Here is an 18,689-nt window from a genome sequence, read left to right as displayed (position 1 = left end):
AAGCAGGGGCAGATTTATTACCAATTATGGACTTTGATACAGAGATTCTCAACCTTCTGAAAGTGGAACCTGCTTCTAAACCACTACAAAATAACTTCATGCCACTTTCCTTCTCCCACACATAAAACCAAGGAATCTCCTATTAGTTACAACTGAACAAGCATATATACTATTTTTCATGTATATTATGGTCTTTTGCTTTACAACCCATGTGTAAGAGAATTGTGGTACATGTTTGGATCCCAGCTTACAACTCGAGAACCACTGGCTTAATCCGATAGGGGCCTGCATTGTTCACACATCTGTTACAGTAGCAAATATGACACCACTAGGAAGTAGTGACATCTTTTTTCTAGTACTAGGCCACTCAAAGTGAACTTGCATACCATGACAGATGGCTGCTCTGCACTGCCATTCTGAAATGCTGTTGTCTGTGTAAGTCAGAGATCTCCATATGAGTCTTGCAATCCCTGCTTCACTTGGGATAATGGCGGGGGGAGGGTGCAGGCATAACCTAAAACACCCTAACACATACAGTCCGTGCTGTCTGAAATGTACAGAAATAGACGGCAGCCAGCCTGAGTCTGCTTTCTCAGACTGAAGGCACATTGAAGACAGAAGGCACATTACTGGGACTTGCTCCTTAAATACTGGGTTGCAGCCTTAGTGTGTCATTCGTGAACATCCAGCTTTCCCAGAAAACAAATTTGCAGAACTCAAGAGAAACTAATTTAGGGGTGACAGTCACATAGAAGGCATTTTTTTAATTCATTTCAAAATTACAAAAATGCTGAGAAGTACTTTTTAAAAAGGTCTCTGGAAGGTGTGCTCTGAATGGTAAGCTGGCTTGAGGGGGTTATAAAATCAAACAAAGCTTTGATGAATGTCTGAGGCCCCGACAGGTAGCGGGACCTTTCCTGGTCTCTGGGTCTCTGGTCTCTGGTTGGGTGATTATAGGGACAGTCTCCATAGCCCTTTTCTTCTGTACTCTGTGCAAAATAATTCTGTAGATCCCTGTGATCGAGCTGTGAGAATCCTTCCCACGGTTATTATGAATGTGCTCCTCTGTGACGCCCAGCTTGTTCAGGATGTTTTTCACCTCTGTTTCTTCCTCTCGGAGCACTCCATCCTCTGACAAGTACTTTGGATCCAGTTTAAAGGGCTCCACGGGCTTTGGATGTTGTATGCCCCTCATCCATTCATTGTTCATAATATGTTCGATGGAATAGCGTTCGGATGGGACCGGCTGAAGAACCCCTTGAATCAATTTCTGGCAAAGTTCTGACAGGAATGGTGGGAAAACATATGCCCCCCCAAGGATGCACTTTTTCAGTTTGGCCACAGTCTCTGCTCTGAAGGGCATTGTGCCGGTTGTCATAAAATACAGAAGGATTCCCAGGGCCCAAATGTCCACGTAAACCCCCACATAGCTTTCATCCCTGAAGAGTTCTGGGGCAGCATAAGGAGGAGAGCCGCAGAAAGTGTTCAACATTTCCTCTTTCTTACTTACGGTGCTGAATCCGAAATCTCCCACTTTCACACAAGTATTACTGGTGTAAAATACATTTTCAGCTTTGAGGTCCCGGTGGATGATGTTGCTTTCATGCTGCAAAGCAAAAAAAAAAAAACTGAAAGGTCATTGGCATTGGAACAGAGCAACATTTTTTCTTTCTGAATCCATGGTGTATTTACTCTCCTTTGCAGAGGAGACGGAGAGACAGACAAGTTTCCCTCTCTGACTTACCCCCGACTTTGCCTGCACTCGTGCTATTTCCAGTATGCAAGTAGGCTGCCTCCACTCTCTAGTCATGAGTTTGTCTCTCCCCAAAAGCTGCTTTTCAGCAGCACCTTTCTCAACCACCCTAGCCACAAGACTTTGGGGGCATATCTATGACACAGGACCTGTGGGGGAGCCTGCTACAGTTTGGAGTACATTTCCTTTTTCCCTTAGTGAGGCCTAAGGAAGGACATAATCTGATCAAGGAAAGGGAGGAGGGTCAAAGAGTTAAATCCTCCCTTGCCCTGAGCTGTGGTTCTTATCCATATCAGGTCCTCCCACAGCTGCTTTTTAGAGCTAAATTGAGCATGTGAAGCTACCTTATATTGGTAGAAAAGAGCAAGAGTCCAGTAGCACCTATATGACTAACAACTTTTGTGGTAAGTTATGAGCTTTCGTGAGTCACAGCTCACTTCTTCATACCCTACCACAAATTTTGTTAGTCTAAGAGCCAAGCCACAAGTGACGCCTAACACAGGTTGGACACTTGTCAGCTTCCCTCAAGTTTTGATGGGAAATGTAGGGATCCTGGTCTTGCAGCTGTAATGGAGAGCCAAGCTGTAAAACCAGGACGCCTACATTTCCCATCAAAACTTGAGGGAAGCTGACAAGTGTCCAACCTGTGTCAGGCATCACTTGTGGCTTGGCTCTTATAGGTGTTCTTGGACTCTTGCTGTTTTCTACTGCTACCGACTAACTAATAAGGCTATCCATCTTGATCAACCTTACATTGACTGACCGTTAGTCTATTAAGGTCAGTATTTTGACCAAGTGGCTTTCCTGTGGTACAATCCAGAGTGTAAACAAAAGCAATAATTGCTTGATCTGCAGACTGGGTTTCCTGGGTGTTGAGGGTGTAGAGATGACAGGTCTCTACTAAACTGCAAAATGCATGAGGCCTGAGTGCACATCAGGGCCATATGGAGAGGGGAAAGAGAGCGTTTAACTTTTTAACCCTGGCGTAGTTTTGTCAGGGCCCCTCATGATACAGAAGCACTTTAAACAACAGCAACAAAAGTATTTTTTAACAACAACCTATCCTCTAAAGTGCTAAGAGCAGCATTTATTTATTTATAGGCCATCTTTCTCACTGAGACTAAAGGTGGATTGCATAGTGAAAGTCAATATGATCGATGACTTGGACATTCAACAAACTGCAAAAGGGTACTGGGAACAGAAACTCTGAAAACAAGCAGAAATATGATACACTGCTGAAATAAAGCATAAGCAATTTAAACATGATAAGTTAAACTGCAGAAATTATCTACTAAAATCATGCTTGGAGCAACAGATTGTACGCAGTAGTATAGTCTACAGTTCCTATCCCTTTATCAAAGAACCTTTCTGAACCATTTCATTACAGTACAACTCTCCTACTTGTGTAGGTAACGTTGAGAGGAAAGTTCTAATTAGCAAAACCAGGCAGGAGTTGAAGGGTGAAATCCCCTCTTCTCTTGATCTGAAATGAGGGCCTGCCAGATTGCAATTTGCCTTTTACAGCTGAATGGAGATCTGTGATCCTTTGTTGTGTCTGTCTGGACATCATGATGATTACTCATTGATAGCAGAAGCAAGTAGGCCAGAGGAGACACTAGAAAACTCCAGGGCTTTACTCCTGCAGAGATGTGGCAGCAGCATTATCATTCCATCCATCCCCGTCTAATTCCACAAAGAAGAAGAATCTAAGAGCAGCCATGCAGGATTAGACCAATGGCCCATCTAATTCAGCATCCTGTTTTACACAGTGGCCAACAAATGCTCCTAGGAGGCCACAAGCAACATATAGAACCAAAGCTCCCCACTGTTGTTGCTTCCCCCTCCCCCCGGCACTGGTACTCAGAGCATTGTTCCCTCTGAATATGAAGGTTCCCCTTAGCAGGGCTTTTTTTCAGCAGGAACACGGTGGAACGGAGTTCTGGCACCTCTTGAAAATGGTCACATGGCCGGTGGCCCCACCCCCTGATCTCCGGATAAAGGGGAGTTTAGATTGCCCTCCATGCCGCTGGAGCAGTGCAGAGGGCAATCTAAACTCCCCTCTGTCTGGAGATCAGGGGGCGGGGCCACTGGCCATGTGACCATTTTCACTGAGGACGATTTAAACTTTAAAAAACTTCCCCCTTGTTCCAGCTGACCCTGAGTTCCACCACTGAGTTCCAGGCAACTAAGCCCTGCCCCTTAGTCATCATAGCTCATAGCCCTTGAAGGACTAATGTTTCCAAAAATTTGGCTAGTCCCCTTTTAAGGCCAACTAAAAACAAAAACACAGCTGTGAAAATTGCCGTTCATGCAATTTCTAATTCTGCTTGCTGCCTTCTGTGGCCAAAAAATATTTTTAAAGTTTTTTAAAAAAAGTAATTGTGCTGCAAATGTAATCCAGAGTTGTTATCCTTGTGTTGGTGGGAATTGGATTTACAACAACTCTGTAAGAGTGTCCTGTGTTAAACCCATGTTGAAGTGGTGGAGTGAATGTGTTCAGGCGGCAAGTGGTTTACAGAAGCGAGTGGCTTTCAGGCACTCGCTTCTGGTCTGAAAGCGAGAGAGCCCTGGCTTAAATTACACCTGCATCTGTACTAAACGTCAACTCCAGCATGGATCACCAATTCACCATGGGGAGGGAGAATATTGCCAGCCCTCTACACATACAGCTGAAGAATGGAAAGCCACACATCAATTAGCCTTGCACTCCCTTATTCCAAAGCAAGAGAAAACAACAATTTGGGGGGCATTCATTGGATTCCAGAATAGGCTTACCATGTGTTTAACAGCAGACACAATCTGGGAGAAGATGAGCTTACTCTCTAATTCAGGCAACTTTCCTCCCATTGTGATCTTAGTGAAGAGTTCTCCTCCACCCGCATATTCCATTACCAGGTGGAGTTTGGACAAAGTCTCTATCACCTCATAAAGCCGGATGATGTTTGGGTGATGCAACTTCTCCATGCTTGAAATCTCACGGGACAGCAATCGCTGAGTCTTCGGGTCTAATTTTGTCTTGTCCAAAATCTTGATAGCTACTTTTTCTGGAAGTTAACAAGTGTTATATTGTATTAAGTAAAACAGATTCCATATTCTTAAAAATACGCACACCCTCCCTGAACTTACAAAGGTGCCTTATATGTTGCTCTATCATGTCCAGAACTACCTATTCAGAATGCTAGCAGCCCACCACAATATATTACCTGAGATGTTCTTGGCTGGAGATGTTGGGCTTTAAACCCGGGACCTTTGGCAGGCAAAACACGTGTTCTACCACTGAGCTTCAGGTTTCCCTATCTCTATCTTCCCTATCTTCACTGGCAAGCTTTTAGAGAAATAATAGAGGGGAAATTGAAATTAAGATTTAAGTTGTTGACAAAAGGGCTAATTGTGTCCTTTACCCCAAACTGGTTTATATTCTCACACTTTGTTCTGTTAGTACCCAACCACTACACCGCTTCTCAGATAATAGGGCAGTTGGGGTATGCTCAGAGCCGCATATATTCGATGATCCTATAACTGGCACTGTGTGAAGCCAGTTCATACTGTACTGGGAGCAGAACGCAACAGCCTCAGAATCTCAGCTTTCATTTGAAAACAATTCCACATTTCGTGCCCTGAAGGATGTTTTAAAGTAGGCTTCAACTTTGCAAGCAATGGCTGACAGAAGTCAGAAAAGGAAAGCGAGCATAGCATCAAAAGGGAGGGCTTTTATGCCTTGTGTGTTTGTCCAGCCCCTTGATTAGCAAAAGATTTATCTGCAGTAAGTAAGCACAGACAAAATACATGACTGAAACAAATTAAGCAACAGTTCAGCTTTTTAAAAAAGGCTGTATTCTACCATTCCATTGAGCAATGTGTGAAGGCTTCCCTCCAGCCAAAGCTTTCTTTCATCTTCAGATGCTCTTCTTCCAACGGAAGAGCCACTTAAGTTAGAGGAAGGCTCACTTAGGCCAAAAGAACATGCTCCAGTCTAAGGTAGGATATGACCCAATATTTCAACTTTTCATAATGTACATCTATCACACACTAGTTAGTATAGGAAGTTACCAAAATACCAAATCATTGTTTTTACAAGGTGAGTACTTGCTCCTCATACTGGCAGTGGCTTTCAAAGGTTTTAACACCAGCTATCTGAGATCCTTTTGACTGGAAATTGATTCAACCTCCCGCTACTTAATTAACTTGTGGAACTCACAGCCGAAGGATGTGATCGCCATTAACTCAGATGGCTTTGAGAGGGGATTAGACAAACACATGGAAGATGGAATCACTGAGCCTAGATGGCCAAAAGGGGCATCCATGCCCAGAGACAGTCTACCAGTTAAAAATAAGTGGAAACAGGGTGAGGCTTTGACATTCACACTCAGCTTACAGACCTTTTGGGGGCATCAGGTTGACCACCAAGGGGAACAGGATGCTGGACCAGACAGGCCTTCTGGCTGATGCGAGATGTCATTGACCTTTTGATCCATCTCAGAATAAGAACCCTGCTGGATTATCCCAAAGGTTTATCTGGTCCAGCGTCCTGTTTCCCTTGATGGCCAACCTGATGCCCTCCGAAGGTCTGCAAGCTGGAATGCAAAATCTTAGTGTTGAAAAGAATTCTGACTCTGAGGATAAAGGCCCCGCTTAGTTATCGAGGCTGCCACTGATGGTGAGTTCCACAAGGTAATTAAGTAACACACACAAACCAGAGGATTCTCACAGGAAGATTTTTTTTCTGCTTTTATCTGCTATGATCATCAACAGTTGGATATTAAAAGTATAACGAGTTACTAGCATACATACTCCAAATCTGGGGTTATAAAGGTTTATTTTCTCTAAGAGAAACATAAGTCTAAAATAGGTGCAATTCTTCGAGATGATTACAATGCTCAGTTACAAACATCTTAAATTGATTTTTCCTATAATAATGGCACTAACCATCTTATAGAAAAGAGCCCCATGGCGCAGAGTGGTAAGCGGCAGTACTGCAGCCCAAGCTCTGCTCACAACCTGAGTTCGATCCTGGCGGAAGCCGGGTTCAGGTAGCTGGCTCAAGGTTGACTCAGCCTTCCATCCTTCCAAGGTCGGTAAAATGAGTACCCAGTTTCCTGGGGGTAAAGTGTAGATGACTGGGGAAGGCAGTGGCAAACCACCCCGTAAAAAGTCTGCCAAGAAAACGTCGTGATGCAACGTCCCCCCATGGGTCAGTAATGACTCGGTGCTTGCACAGGGGACTACCTTTACCTTTTAACCATCTAATAGAGTAGGATCCAAAGATGTCCTTTTCTTCCATGAATAGTTTGTTAGCTTTCAGAGAGCACGAGGGCATCTTTGGATACAGGTGAATAGATGTTATTTTCGCATTGGCAGACTTTCCCCCAAACAAGCAGATTATTATGTCTGAGCACATGGAATAGAGTGGCAGTTTGACAAATTTAGTGTATGGAAATAAAACGTTTTTTATCTCCAGGATGAACAGGTTACAGCGAGAGTTACAAACATCATATTCGTAACTAAAACTCCTGAAGTCAGTTAAAAATCACAATTTGGCAAACTTCAAAGGATGTGACACAAAGGGGGGGAAACGTGAATGAGTTTAAAGCCAGATAAAACAAAAACAGTAACAAATCTAGAGCAGATTTAAGTCCTACACTGCCTTCCCCCTTCTTCCCGAGTTCTTCCCTTTTGCATTTTGATTCACAAAGTTTAGAAGGAAAGGTCAGCTCAGTTTGTAAAATTCAGCCCCAAAGTTGCTTTAACCTTGCCTATGATGTCAGTCAAACAATCTAATCATTGTTAATTATGCAATAGTTATTTTACAATTGGCATGTGATAGGTCTGCCAGGTTCCTGCCAATGGCTACGAAATCCCCACTGGATTGAAACTTTTGCCCGTGGATTGCTGGTGATTGGTGGAAGGAAGAAAGCTGCCTGGAGATTGCCTACCATCAGCAGGAATCTCACAAGGAGGCTGGTGAATTGAGCACAAACGCTACGTTTGGGGCCCATTTCTAATGTACTGCCATTGTTTATGGGTCGCACCAAAAGCAACATCATCAGCTGGTGCTGCAGAGCACAAAAAGGTAGGGAACTTGTCTCCCCCCTCCCCCCACTGCCCCCTCCCATCGGGGGGGGGGCCTGGAAACCCTAGGTATGGAAGGAACCATTTTTAAGGATGGACTTCACTTCACTACATGTGCATGAACACACAGAGATGGGGCAGGAAAAGAAAATGTAAGCACACGCTAGTGTTGCCACACGTGCCAAATATTGTCTATTGATCTCCTATTATTTGATCTCAGTCAAAACTGTGCAAATATTGCCCACAGGCTGAGAGCCGCACGTGTGCGCACACGGTCACAGAAGCTGGGGCCGGGGAATGCTCAGGTGTGAAGGTGTTTGTCCCTTGCCTTGCACCATGGCTCAGGTGGAAGAAACCCTGGAGCGAATTCAGAGTCAGAAAGGAGTGCAAGGAATCATTATTGTTAACTCAGAAGGTATTCCCATTAAAAGCACCATGGACAACTCCACTACTGTGCAATATGCAGGCTTAATGCACAGCTTAATCATGAAGGCCAGGGGCACAGTGCGAGATATTGATCCCCAGAATGACATGACCTTCTTGCAGATTTGTTCCAAGAAAAATGAAATCATGGTTGCACCAGATAAGGACTATTTCCTGATTGCTGTTCAGAACCCAACTGAGTGAAAGTTTCCTAAGAAGAGCTAAACTTCCTTATACCCAAATGCATTTTTTATTTAATATCTAGAACAGCCATTACTATTTCACTACTTGTGCCACCTTAATAAAGTATAAGAAATTAATTCTTTCTTTTTTTTGTAAACATAGCTCTGAAGAATCTTTTAATATGACTAAAATGTCATTGTCATTCCATGGAGAAGTCTGATCAAAAATAGATGTTTCTTAAAAACTTAATGTGATTAACATTGTTATGGACTGTATATTTGTAACCCCTAAATAAGTGTTTCTTTTTGTCCCCATTTTGTTTTGTCATTTATTTAAAAATGGAGAGCCCTTTTTTCCTGAACTGAATTAAAAAACCCTAATTTTTAAAAAACCGTGCAAATATTTTGGGAAATCAAATGCCACTGCATGACAGCTTGCCCTTTTTATGGCTTTGTAATGTTATTTCCTAACAAGAGTATTTAAAACAGGGTTTTTTTTAATGCAATTGTTGCTACTGTGGTTTATTTCTGCTCCAACTTCATTTCTCTCTTGCATCTTGAAACTGTAGGCTGGCTGAGTGTTTTAAAATCAAGGCCAAAGAAGAGAATTATTTAGTGTCCACTTTTATATGGAAACTTCACTTAACATTCTAGCGAGGAGGCCTTTTTGGACTCTGGCAGCCGAAACAATTTATGCAGAAAGTCTCAAGTTCAATCACCAGCATCTCCCGTTGGAAAAAGCCTCCACCTGGAGCTAAACTACAAGAGACGGATTACATGAGGAGGAGCACGTGAAGGGAGTCGCAACATTAGCCAGGAAGCTGAGTTTTAAGACAGATCGGAAAGCTTTGTCAATTTCCCCTCTCTGCAGAGCCAGCAAAGATTGCTTATCAGAGGGTTTGTTAATTTCCTCCTAGCCTCTGGAAACCTCTGTCAGTTTCACCTCCCCTTCTAGGAGGCAAAGAGGAAATAAACCCCCTGAGGAGCAATCTCTGCTGCTCTATAGAGAGGGGAAATTGACAGAGCCTTTCTATCTGTCTCTTAAAACTCAGCTTCCCGGCTAACATCGTGACTCCCTTTACATGAGTGTCCTCATGTAATTCGGCTCTTGTAGTTTAGCTCCAAGACTCTGTAGAGCCACAGCCAGCCAGAGTGAAGAATATTGACCTTGATAGACCAAGAACCGGACTGGGTATAAAGCAGCTTAGCGTGTCCAATTCGAGAGATACTGAAAAGGAATAGCTGGTACATTTTACACAACCGTGAGAGAAGTTTTGGGTGTTTAAAACAGAGTTCTGTCTTTGCCAGCTCTACCTATAAGCAATGGAGCTTACTCAGAAGTGAATCCCAGAATGTGTTCAGTGGCATTTACTCCTAAGCTTGCAGGTACAGTAAAGAGAGAAGGTCGGAGATGAACTGGATACAGGATTCCGTTTTTTAAATTATGCAGGTTAGAGAATGAGTTATGTGAAACCCCTTGAGAAACCAGATCGGAGCAACAAGCTCTCCAGATTAAGCCCTGGTGGTTTTATTAATTGCATTTACATCAGAGCTGCTTCAGGACTAAAGACTGGAGTCATGAAATTATTTATATTATTTTCAATGAAACTGGGACCTACAAAGCTCAGCCTTCTCATACTTAGAAGCATTTTCACAACTTTCTCTAACACCACAAAAATTTCTCTTCCCCACCTCCTCCATAGTAATAATAAAAATTTAATAATCACAAGATCTTATCGTGACTATGGGATCTAATTCCAGAAGTGTAGCTATGTAAGCCTGCCACAGCAAAAAAAACCAAAGAACAAAAACAAAACACCACAGGAGTCTTAGGGCTGCCATCCTCCAGGCAGGGCCTGGAGATATACCAGAACCCCAACTGATCTGACTATGCCCCTGGAGAAAATGGCTGTTTTGAAGGGTGTCTGTGGCACTGTACCCTGCTGATGTCTTTCCCACCCCAAACTCTTAGGCTCCACCCCAAAATTTCTGGGGATTTCAAAATCCAGAGTTGGCAGCCTTAGTCTTATGGTACCTTAAAGACTAATACAATTTTATTCCACTGAAAGCTTTTTTGGGTTAGAACCCGTTTCTGGATTGCAACTGAAGAATTCTGGTTCTAACAATCTATTGTCGCATCTGCATGGAAGTTTTTCTACACCTTGGCTTCCAACGAGGGTTGCCAGCCCTCCACTGGCAACCCCCAGGAGCTTTTGGGGGTGGAATGTGGGGAGAGGGGCGGAGAAGTAACCCCAACCCCTCTTTCTGGTGCTGCTCTAGTAAATCCCCCAATCCCCCAATAGCGAAATAATATTATGACCGTCTATTACCGCAATCTGCTAGTTCCTCTGAATCCCAAGTTTTCATGCAATGAAAGATCATGCTAATAAATTGTTAATAACTAGGGTTGCCTCCAGATGCCACCACTTGACACCTCTCACCTAGCTGGTGGGCAGGCTTCCCAGATGCCTACCGGTGGTGGACAATCTCCTAGGGGTTTGTCCCCTCCCCCAGAGAATGCCTACCACCAGGCACGCAACTCGGGAAAGCATGCACTGGGCGCGCTCCCAGCAGGGAGCAACAACATCTCTTCCTGAAGGGACGTCATCACGCTGGCCACGGGCATGCTCTCGTGCTTCGCGGGGGCCAATTTTGGCCCCAAATGGGCCAGAATTAGCCCTGTTGCAAAGTGCAGAAGCATGTCCTTGGCCAGCAAGATGACATCACTTCCTGGAAGTGACATCATCATGCAAATGCTGGGAGTGGGCACGTGTGAATAGAGACACATCAGAGGCACAAGGAAAGTGCTGGGTTCTCCACCTCCTGCTGGGAGGGTATAAAAAAAATGGAGACGAATATAAAATCTGAATCCCTCCCTACGAGGGCTGTCCACCACCTTATCTTGTTGAGCCGTGCTTGCTGCCTATCAATTGGCCGCCATCTGATCGTAATTAGTGTATATGTCATGAGTGAATTCTCTTTTAAATGTATTTATGGTTTTAATTGTAGAAATGAATTCTAATATGTTTTTAAACTGCTGTAATCTGCCCTGAGCCCTTCGTGGGGAGGGCGGAATAGAAATCCAAAGTAAATAAAAATAAAAAATAAATAGGGACCTGGCAACCCTAAAGCCAGGAGAGGGGAGGTATGGTGAGGTTGGCTGGAGCTGTCCGGAGCAGGCTCCTCCTGCCCCGGACTGGGCGCGCACGCCGGCCTCCCTGCTGCCCGCGGAGCTCCCCCCCCACCTGCGAAGCTCCCCTCCCCACCCACGGAACTCCCCTCCCCAATCCCGCGCACCCCCCACACACCCCCAACACCCCTCGGGGACCCCCTACCTGCGGGGAGCATGGACGGGGCGCACGGCGAGCCGGGCCGAAACAAGGAAGCGCTCACCCGCGCCGCCGCCCCTGTCAGCAGAGCTGCACGGGCCGGCATGGACGGCCGCCGCGCCGAGGGAAGCCGCTCCGACGAGGGGAAGGGCTGCGGCCCAGGAAACGCCGAGGCGGCCGCCCGCACCGTCCGGGTCGGAGGCGCAGGAGTGGGCCTGGCCGGCAGTGGGGCGAGGGGGCGGGACGGAGAGCCAGCCACGCCATCCCCTGACTGGCTGGACGGCTCCTGGGAGGGCTCGCCGGTGTGAGCCACGGGCAGGGATTGGTGCAGGGCCAGCACCGGCGAGCCATCAACGGGGAAGAGGAGACAGCTGGCGGGACAAGGAAGAAGTGAGGAGGGAGGATGATGGACGGGCACGGTGACCAAAGGGAAGGGGGGGGAAACCGAGGGAGAGCAGAGGGTGGAGGTGGCACGCACAGGGATTGGTGACGGGTCCAGAGGCGGGGAGGAGAGCCGCTATAAAGGGGGAGGCCCCGATGACGCCGAGGAGGAGTAGCTGACTGAGAGGTGGCACAGAGAGAGGGAAGGAGAAGTTCTCGGAGACAGCTAGCTGGAGACAGAGGCTGCTGGAGCAGCCACGGTCCCAGCCCAGTCTGAGGCAGAGGGAACTCACCCCTCCCCCTGGAGGCAAAGGAAGGGACGGCGGAGCACGAGGAGGGCGCGGTTGGGGGCGGGGCGGGGCCTCACAAACTGGTGGAGAATGCAGGCACCGGCGGACCCGTGAGGCACCCGCTTCCGCACCTACCCACCCCCGCAGGCTGGAGCAGCTCCCGTACCCTTATACGCCCGGCAGTGCTGCAGAAGCCGAGCGGAGAGACACCCCCGGCCAGCCCTGCCATGGATCTCACCCAGTTCGGGCAGTGGCTCACGGAGCATCAGGGCCAGCTGCTGAAGGAGGTGGCCCAGCAGCAGCTGGATGCCCAGGCCGCTCTCGCCCGCCAGCAGCAAGACGCTCAGGCGGCCCTGATCCGGGGACTCCAACAGACCCTGGCCCAGGCAGGGGCCGGTGCCGGCGGGGGCGGGGGAGGCGCCAACCCCCGCCCGCCCTTTCACCTGGCCAAGTTAGGGCCAGAAGACGACGTAGATGCCTTTTTGGAGGCCTTTGAACGCACGGCGGAGGCGGCAGGCTGGCCGCAGGCCCAGTGGGCCTTCATCATTGGCCCTTACTTGACCGGAGAGGCCCAAGCCGCCCTGAAGGCCCTCCCCAAGGCCGAGAGTGCCGACTACGTCAAACTCAAAGAGGCGGTCCTTGACCGCTATGAGATAACGCCGGAAACCTACCGCCAGAGGTTTCGGGCCATCACCTTCCAAAAGTCAGACCGCCCCCGCACGCTGGTAACCGCCCTCCAAGATACGGCGTACCGATGGCTAAGGCCCACCACAGACGAGGGGCGGAGGATTGTGGACCAGGTGGTCCTCGAGCAGCTGCTGCAGGTGATTCCCGCCCGAGCCAGAAACTGGGTGGCCTACAATAAGCCCGGCACCCTGAAGGAGGCCACCACCCTCTGGGAAAACATGATGGCCGTGGAGGCTCGAGACCCCCCGAAGGCAGAAGCTCGTCTGGGTGGCGAAGGGGGCCAAGGTCCCGGCAGGAGGGGTGGCCGGGCCCGGTCCGGGCCTCGCCCACCCACCCCGCTCAACGCCGGTCGGCCAGCCGCCGGGCCTCCCCAGGGACCTCGGTGGACCTTCCCTCCGCCCACCACCCCACCTACCAAGCCGGCCGGAGCAAGCCGGGACCCCAGCGACAAGGGGCCCTGCTTCACCTGTGGGCAGCGCGGACACTGGAAGAGGGAGTGCCCCCTTATGGAGTGCGACTTGGGTTGGGACACCGCCCTGCCAACCACCGCCCGGTCTTCTAGGCCGCCACCCATGCTGATCTTGGTGTCACTGGCCGGGAGGCGATTGACCGCCTTGCTTGATAGCGGGAGTTCGGTGTCTATGGTCAGGACCCATCTCCTGCCGCCCGACCTGCCCGTAGTCCGCCAAGCCACCATTGCCTGCGTGCATCACCACGTTGAGGAGTGCCCAGTGGTCCAGGTGCCCGTGACCTACCGTGGCCAAACCCTTGAGACGCACTTGGCTCGAGTGAACGCCCTGCCCTACCCCGTCCTCTTGGGGAGGGACGCCCCCCACTTCCGGCTAGCCATGCGGACCGCCCTTCCCCCGGAGCCGGTGGACGGCGATGAGACACTGGCCGGAGCGTCGGTGAGCGACCCATCGGAACCAGACGAGGGAGAGGGGGCAGAAGGGGCCTCGATGCAGCTACTCCAGGGATGGAATAGGGAGCCACGGTTTGCCACTGCCCAGACGGAAGACCCCTCGTTGGAGAGCTTGCGACGGGCGACCGCAGTAAGTAACGGGCGAGTCTTAGATCCCCGCCGAGCCAACCGGTGGCCGCGGGTCATCCAGGAGGGGGGCCGTTGGTATCGCCTGGTGAAGGAGAGAGGCAGAGAGATCCGTCAACTCCTAGTCCCCACCGCCTTCCGACCGGAGGTCTTGAAGGCCGCCCACGACCACCCGTGGGCCGGGCACCAGGGATCCCGGGGCACGACCGCCCGGATCGAGGCCCACTTCTTCTGGCCAGGCTTAGTTAAGGAGGCCAAGCGCTATTGCCAAGCCTGCCCCCTGTGCCAGCGGCTGGTCGGCCGCCGTCCCGCCAGGGCCCCCTTGGCTCCCCTGCCGGTCATCGAGGAACCCTTCTCCCGGGTGGCCATGGACTTCATAGGACCTTTACCCCGCACCCCCCGCGGGGCACGCTACCTCCTGGTCCTGATGGACTATGCCACACGGTACCCGGAGGCCGTCCCTCTCCGCGACATGAAGGCCCCAGGGGTAGCCTCCTCCTCCCTTCTCCCTCCAAATGTTATGAGGACTCTGATTGGTCACACCCTCAAAATGTCTGACTTTGGCCTACTACAAGTATGAACACAAAAAGAAATATGGGGGGAGGACTTTATCCATACCAGTTTCCCTTTCCTTCTCCCACAAAATAAAAAAAACACCATGGTGGGAGGTATTAGATTCATAGGAGGACCAACATTTTCCAGTGGTAAGTAAAGATGACATCAAGGAACACTGCATGGATTGAACCCTTTACACTCAGCCTGACCAGAATGGGAGAGGCAGTGGCACCCATGTAAAGCGGACCCCAGAGTGGTTTATTCACTGAGCCACTCACCTGGCCAGCAGGGGGGAAAGGCCTAGGGAATGGAACGGGAGGCAAAAAATCTCCCAGGCCAGCACGCAGTGGGTGTGCTCCCACTGGGCGCAACAACATTAATGCCTCATGTGATACTCTACCATTAATTTTGTTAGTTTTAATTTTGTTTGTCTTATAGGTGTTACTGGACTCTTGCTCTTTTCCACTGTTACAGACAGACTAACATCTTGATCTGTCTTCATGTGATGTCATCACACCTGGCAGCAGGCACTGAGAAATTGGCCCTTCGGAAGCACTGGAGCATGCCCACCCACCAGTGCGAATGATGACATCACTTCTGGAAGTCAACTTCCAGAACTAAACTAAACTAAAGAGATCAGTTCCCCTGGAGAAAATGTCTATTTTGGAGAGTGGAGTCTATGACATCATATCCCATTGAGGTTCCTCCCCTCCCCAAACACCGTTCTCTGCAGGCTCCACCCCCCAAACCTCCAGGAATTTCCCAAACTGGAGTTGGCAATCCTAGTGTGCCATAAACTGTGCAACCTACCTTTGGTGAGAGAATGGATCCCAAGCTTCACCTGAGAGAAATTCCCAGTCCCTATTTCTCCTCTGACACGGTAAAATCCAATCCTCTTCCCCAGAGTTAATTCTTTCACCACCTTCTCATGCCGAGACATATCCCGGGTAAGTTTCTCAAAAGGGGTCAGCCGGCGTTGCTGGCCCTGGTCATCCTCGGCGTAGACCTCGCCTTTCATATAGTCCTCTCCACTGTCTTCCCGGTGCCATCTAACATATCGGTGTTTCCCTGTATTTCCATTAATATATCTTGTGGTCATAGTCCAGGAGCAATCACATCTCCGTTGATGTTAACAAGCTCTTCTGGAGGATTTACTCAGATATATTGATCTGGAGATAACAGAATTCATGACAGCCCGAGCAGAAGTTGTTGCAAGTCCAAGAAATCAAAGTTTAGTACTAAGGATGTATCTACATTGCTAGTTGCTTCTAGACAAAAATTTGAGACAGGCCATTCACATCCACCTTCAACTAGCCATTTTGAGTACTCAGGGGTCATGGCCTAAAGCATTCATGAATGCTTCGTAAATGCAACATCACAAAAGCAGGGAGTGTGTGCCTCAGTGGAGCACAAGTAGAGATGCTCATCTTGACAGTTCTTTCGTTTTTAGGTTTCCACAGGCTGCTTCCAAACCCCAAACTGATATCACATACACACACATACAGACACTCAATTTGCAATTGCTTTGAAGAACATCCAGGATTCTCAAAGTCCTTTCGAACAGCTGACCTCATCAGGCAAGAGTTGATACGGTCCTCTCCCCTCGAATCAGGTCCCAGTCCAGGAGCTAAAAACTGAAATTTCTGTTGTTACATTCTTCAAGAGGAAAGGATTTTTAGCTCCAGCTGGGAAATGCTTCAGTACGCATCTGAAGCCCAATTGTAAAAAACTTCCCCAAGCTCCTTTCCACTACCATTGTTAGCACGACGTAAAGAGCTGACACTGGAGGATGCTAGGAGGAAAATAAACTGCCCGTTGGCGAAAAGAAAAAAAAAATCTGATCTTCAGTATCATGCAAGTCACATGGAAGGGCAGCGAAGGATCAAGTTTCCCGCAATGCCTCTTTAACCCTCCTCAGTTCAGATGAGGTTTCTTTAATGCCTTGAGCCTTCGCTATATTTTGCCGACTGCTGCAATGCTCACCTGAGAAGAGGAAGATGCAGAAAAGCTGGTTAGAGCCTTTGAATCTTTTAGAAAGCGTAGCAATTGCAACTTGCCTGCAACTAAGTCTGATCAATGAACTTTGTAACAGTCTAATCTCTCCTGTTCTTAGGCATCAAAAGAGATTTGTAAAAACTGTGAACTGGCAATGTCTCGAACCAGTAACTCAGCTAGCATCTGCTGAAAAAAACAGGGCCTGAAGGAGGACAGCTCTCTTCCCGTTTACCAAGGACACAGCTGTCGCCTTACGTAACCGATTCAATTGTCATTTTGTTGGCCTGAAGCATCTCTTTGATGCCAACAGCTGCACTGAAGCTTTCCTCAATAGCCCAGAATCTACATTCTGATATTAGCTTACCAAGATAGTAAAAAGTCCAGTAGCATCTTTAAGACTAACCAACTTTATTGAGGTATAAGCCTTCGAGAACCACAGCTCTCTTCGTCAGATCTGAGGAAGAGAGCTGTGCAGGGCTTTTTTTCAGGGGGAACGCGGTGGAACGAAGTTCCGGCACCTCTTGAAAATACTCGACAATAGTGCTTGAAAATAATATCATTTCAAAGAAACCCATGTGTTTCTTCCTCATTTACCTCTTCCGCCACCTCTTTTCCCAGAAAAAAACCCCTGGAGCTGTGGTTCTCAAAAGCTTATGCCTCAATAAAGTTGGTTAGTCTTAAAGGTGCTACTAGACTTTTTCCAATTTTGTAACTACAGACTAATACAGCTAACTCCTCTGGATCTGTTGCCTACCAATTGCTCTCTGTAGCCTGGCCATGTCATCTACCCTTGTTTCTCCAATATATTCTGGATCTTTGGTGCTCCAACTCCACTGCTTTCAGTTAGCTAAAGATCTGCTTTCTTAAAATTACTTCATTTAATTCAAACACTTCTACCCTTTCTAGCTCTCAACCAAAATTGCTATCTGAGGTGGCTTAAGCAAAGTAAAATATAATGATAAAGACAGATCTAACCTAACCAAAACCAAACCATCCTCTATAAAGGCCAAAGATGTAAATAAATATGAGACAATTTAAAATAGCAGAAGATAAACAGTAAAAATCAGTCTGATGGCTTTAATATTCATCTGCCTGAAACATGTATCCAGGGCCGTTTCCAGACGGCTTACCTGCCTCCGGAACGTCGCTCCATGTTGCGGGGAAAACGTGAAATATCGCATTTTCTCGTGAGAGTTTTGCGCAACGTCATGTGACGTCGCGCAAAACTCGCACGAGAAAATGCAATATTTCGCGTTTTCCCTGCAACATGGTGCGACGTTCCGGAGGCAGGTAAGCCGTCTGGAAATGGCCCAGAACACCTATATAATGCTATCTCATTCTCCTTCATACCTCCATCCTTCAAATAATCCCTGAACCCCACCTTTTCTGTGTGGTTGTCTCGTCCCTCATTAAAATAAAACACACATTTAGCTGGTACACATTCAGCACTGAATTTTATCATCTTATTACACTAGAAAGGGAAATTTGACAATACAAAAAAATACAATGTACAACATTTAATACAACTCTGCAAGGCAGACGTGGGTCAAGCAGACTAAGGAGTAGTGCAGTAGTGGTACATAGGTAGTTTAAACCGATAAAACTTTTAAATATTTACTACCTAATATTACAGATCATTTTTAAAAAGAATGAGCTGCCATAATCATGTTACATTGATTAAAAAATAAAGCAATCTCATGGACAATTAAATGGCTTATAAATGTGTCAGCGTGTCAACCCAACACCCTTCAGACAGGACAGCGGCTACTACCTCTGTTGTGCCGTTCAATTCTCTTAACATCCATTTATTAACAAGAAGATACAGGGATAGGAGCAATGGAAAGCTGTTGGGATTGTCAATCATATTACCTTTACATGCACACCAGTTCCCCCAACACTTCAAAAGAGTCCACCAGCACTGTTGCTTTCTGAGGTTTATTGAGACAGCAACAGTTTTATCTAGTGGTGGTGGTTGTT

At 47.7% G+C, this 18,689-nt stretch overlaps 2 protein-coding genes across 3 annotated transcripts in view; one reads left to right on the top strand and one right to left on the bottom strand.

Annotated features, from left to right (window-relative positions):
• Positions 1-820: 820 nt before the first annotated feature.
• NIM1K (NIM1 serine/threonine protein kinase) overlaps positions 821-18,689 on the bottom strand; it is a 29,493-nt gene continuing 11,624 nt past the window's right edge. The window contains exons 2-4 of one of the 2 annotated variants that reach the window (XM_054987012.1): positions 15,528-16,700; positions 4,529-4,797; positions 821-1,606 (exon numbers count right to left, since the gene is read on the bottom strand). In XM_054987012.1, coding sequence (XP_054842987.1) covers positions 857-1,606; positions 4,529-4,797; positions 15,528-15,816 — 1,308 coding nt within the window. In that variant the 5' untranslated portion in view covers positions 15,817-16,700 and the 3' untranslated portion in view covers positions 821-856. The remainder of the gene's footprint in view (positions 1,607-4,528; positions 4,798-15,527; positions 16,701-18,689) is intronic. The other variant, XM_054987013.1, reaches the window with a different exon arrangement.
• Positions 8,159-8,449, top strand: LOC129334735 (dynein light chain roadblock-type 1-like). Its single transcript, XM_054987014.1, has one exon. It carries the CDS (start codon positions 8,159-8,161, stop codon positions 8,447-8,449), a length of 291 nt encoding a protein of 96 aa, XP_054842989.1.

The sequence above is a fragment of the Eublepharis macularius genome, chromosome 8 (assembly GCF_028583425.1).
Source record: "Eublepharis macularius isolate TG4126 chromosome 8, MPM_Emac_v1.0, whole genome shotgun sequence".
NCBI lineage: Eukaryota > Metazoa > Chordata > Lepidosauria > Squamata > Eublepharidae > Eublepharis > Eublepharis macularius.
Note: the sequence above shows the minus strand (reverse complement) of the source record. Positions and strands in the feature narration are given on the sequence as shown.

Bases quoted from the DNA above. Each gene is read 5' to 3' on its own strand.
- LOC129334735 (XM_054987014.1), top strand. From the start codon at position 8,159: ATGGCTCAGGTGGAAGAAACCCTGGAGCGAATTCAGAGTCAGAAAGGA.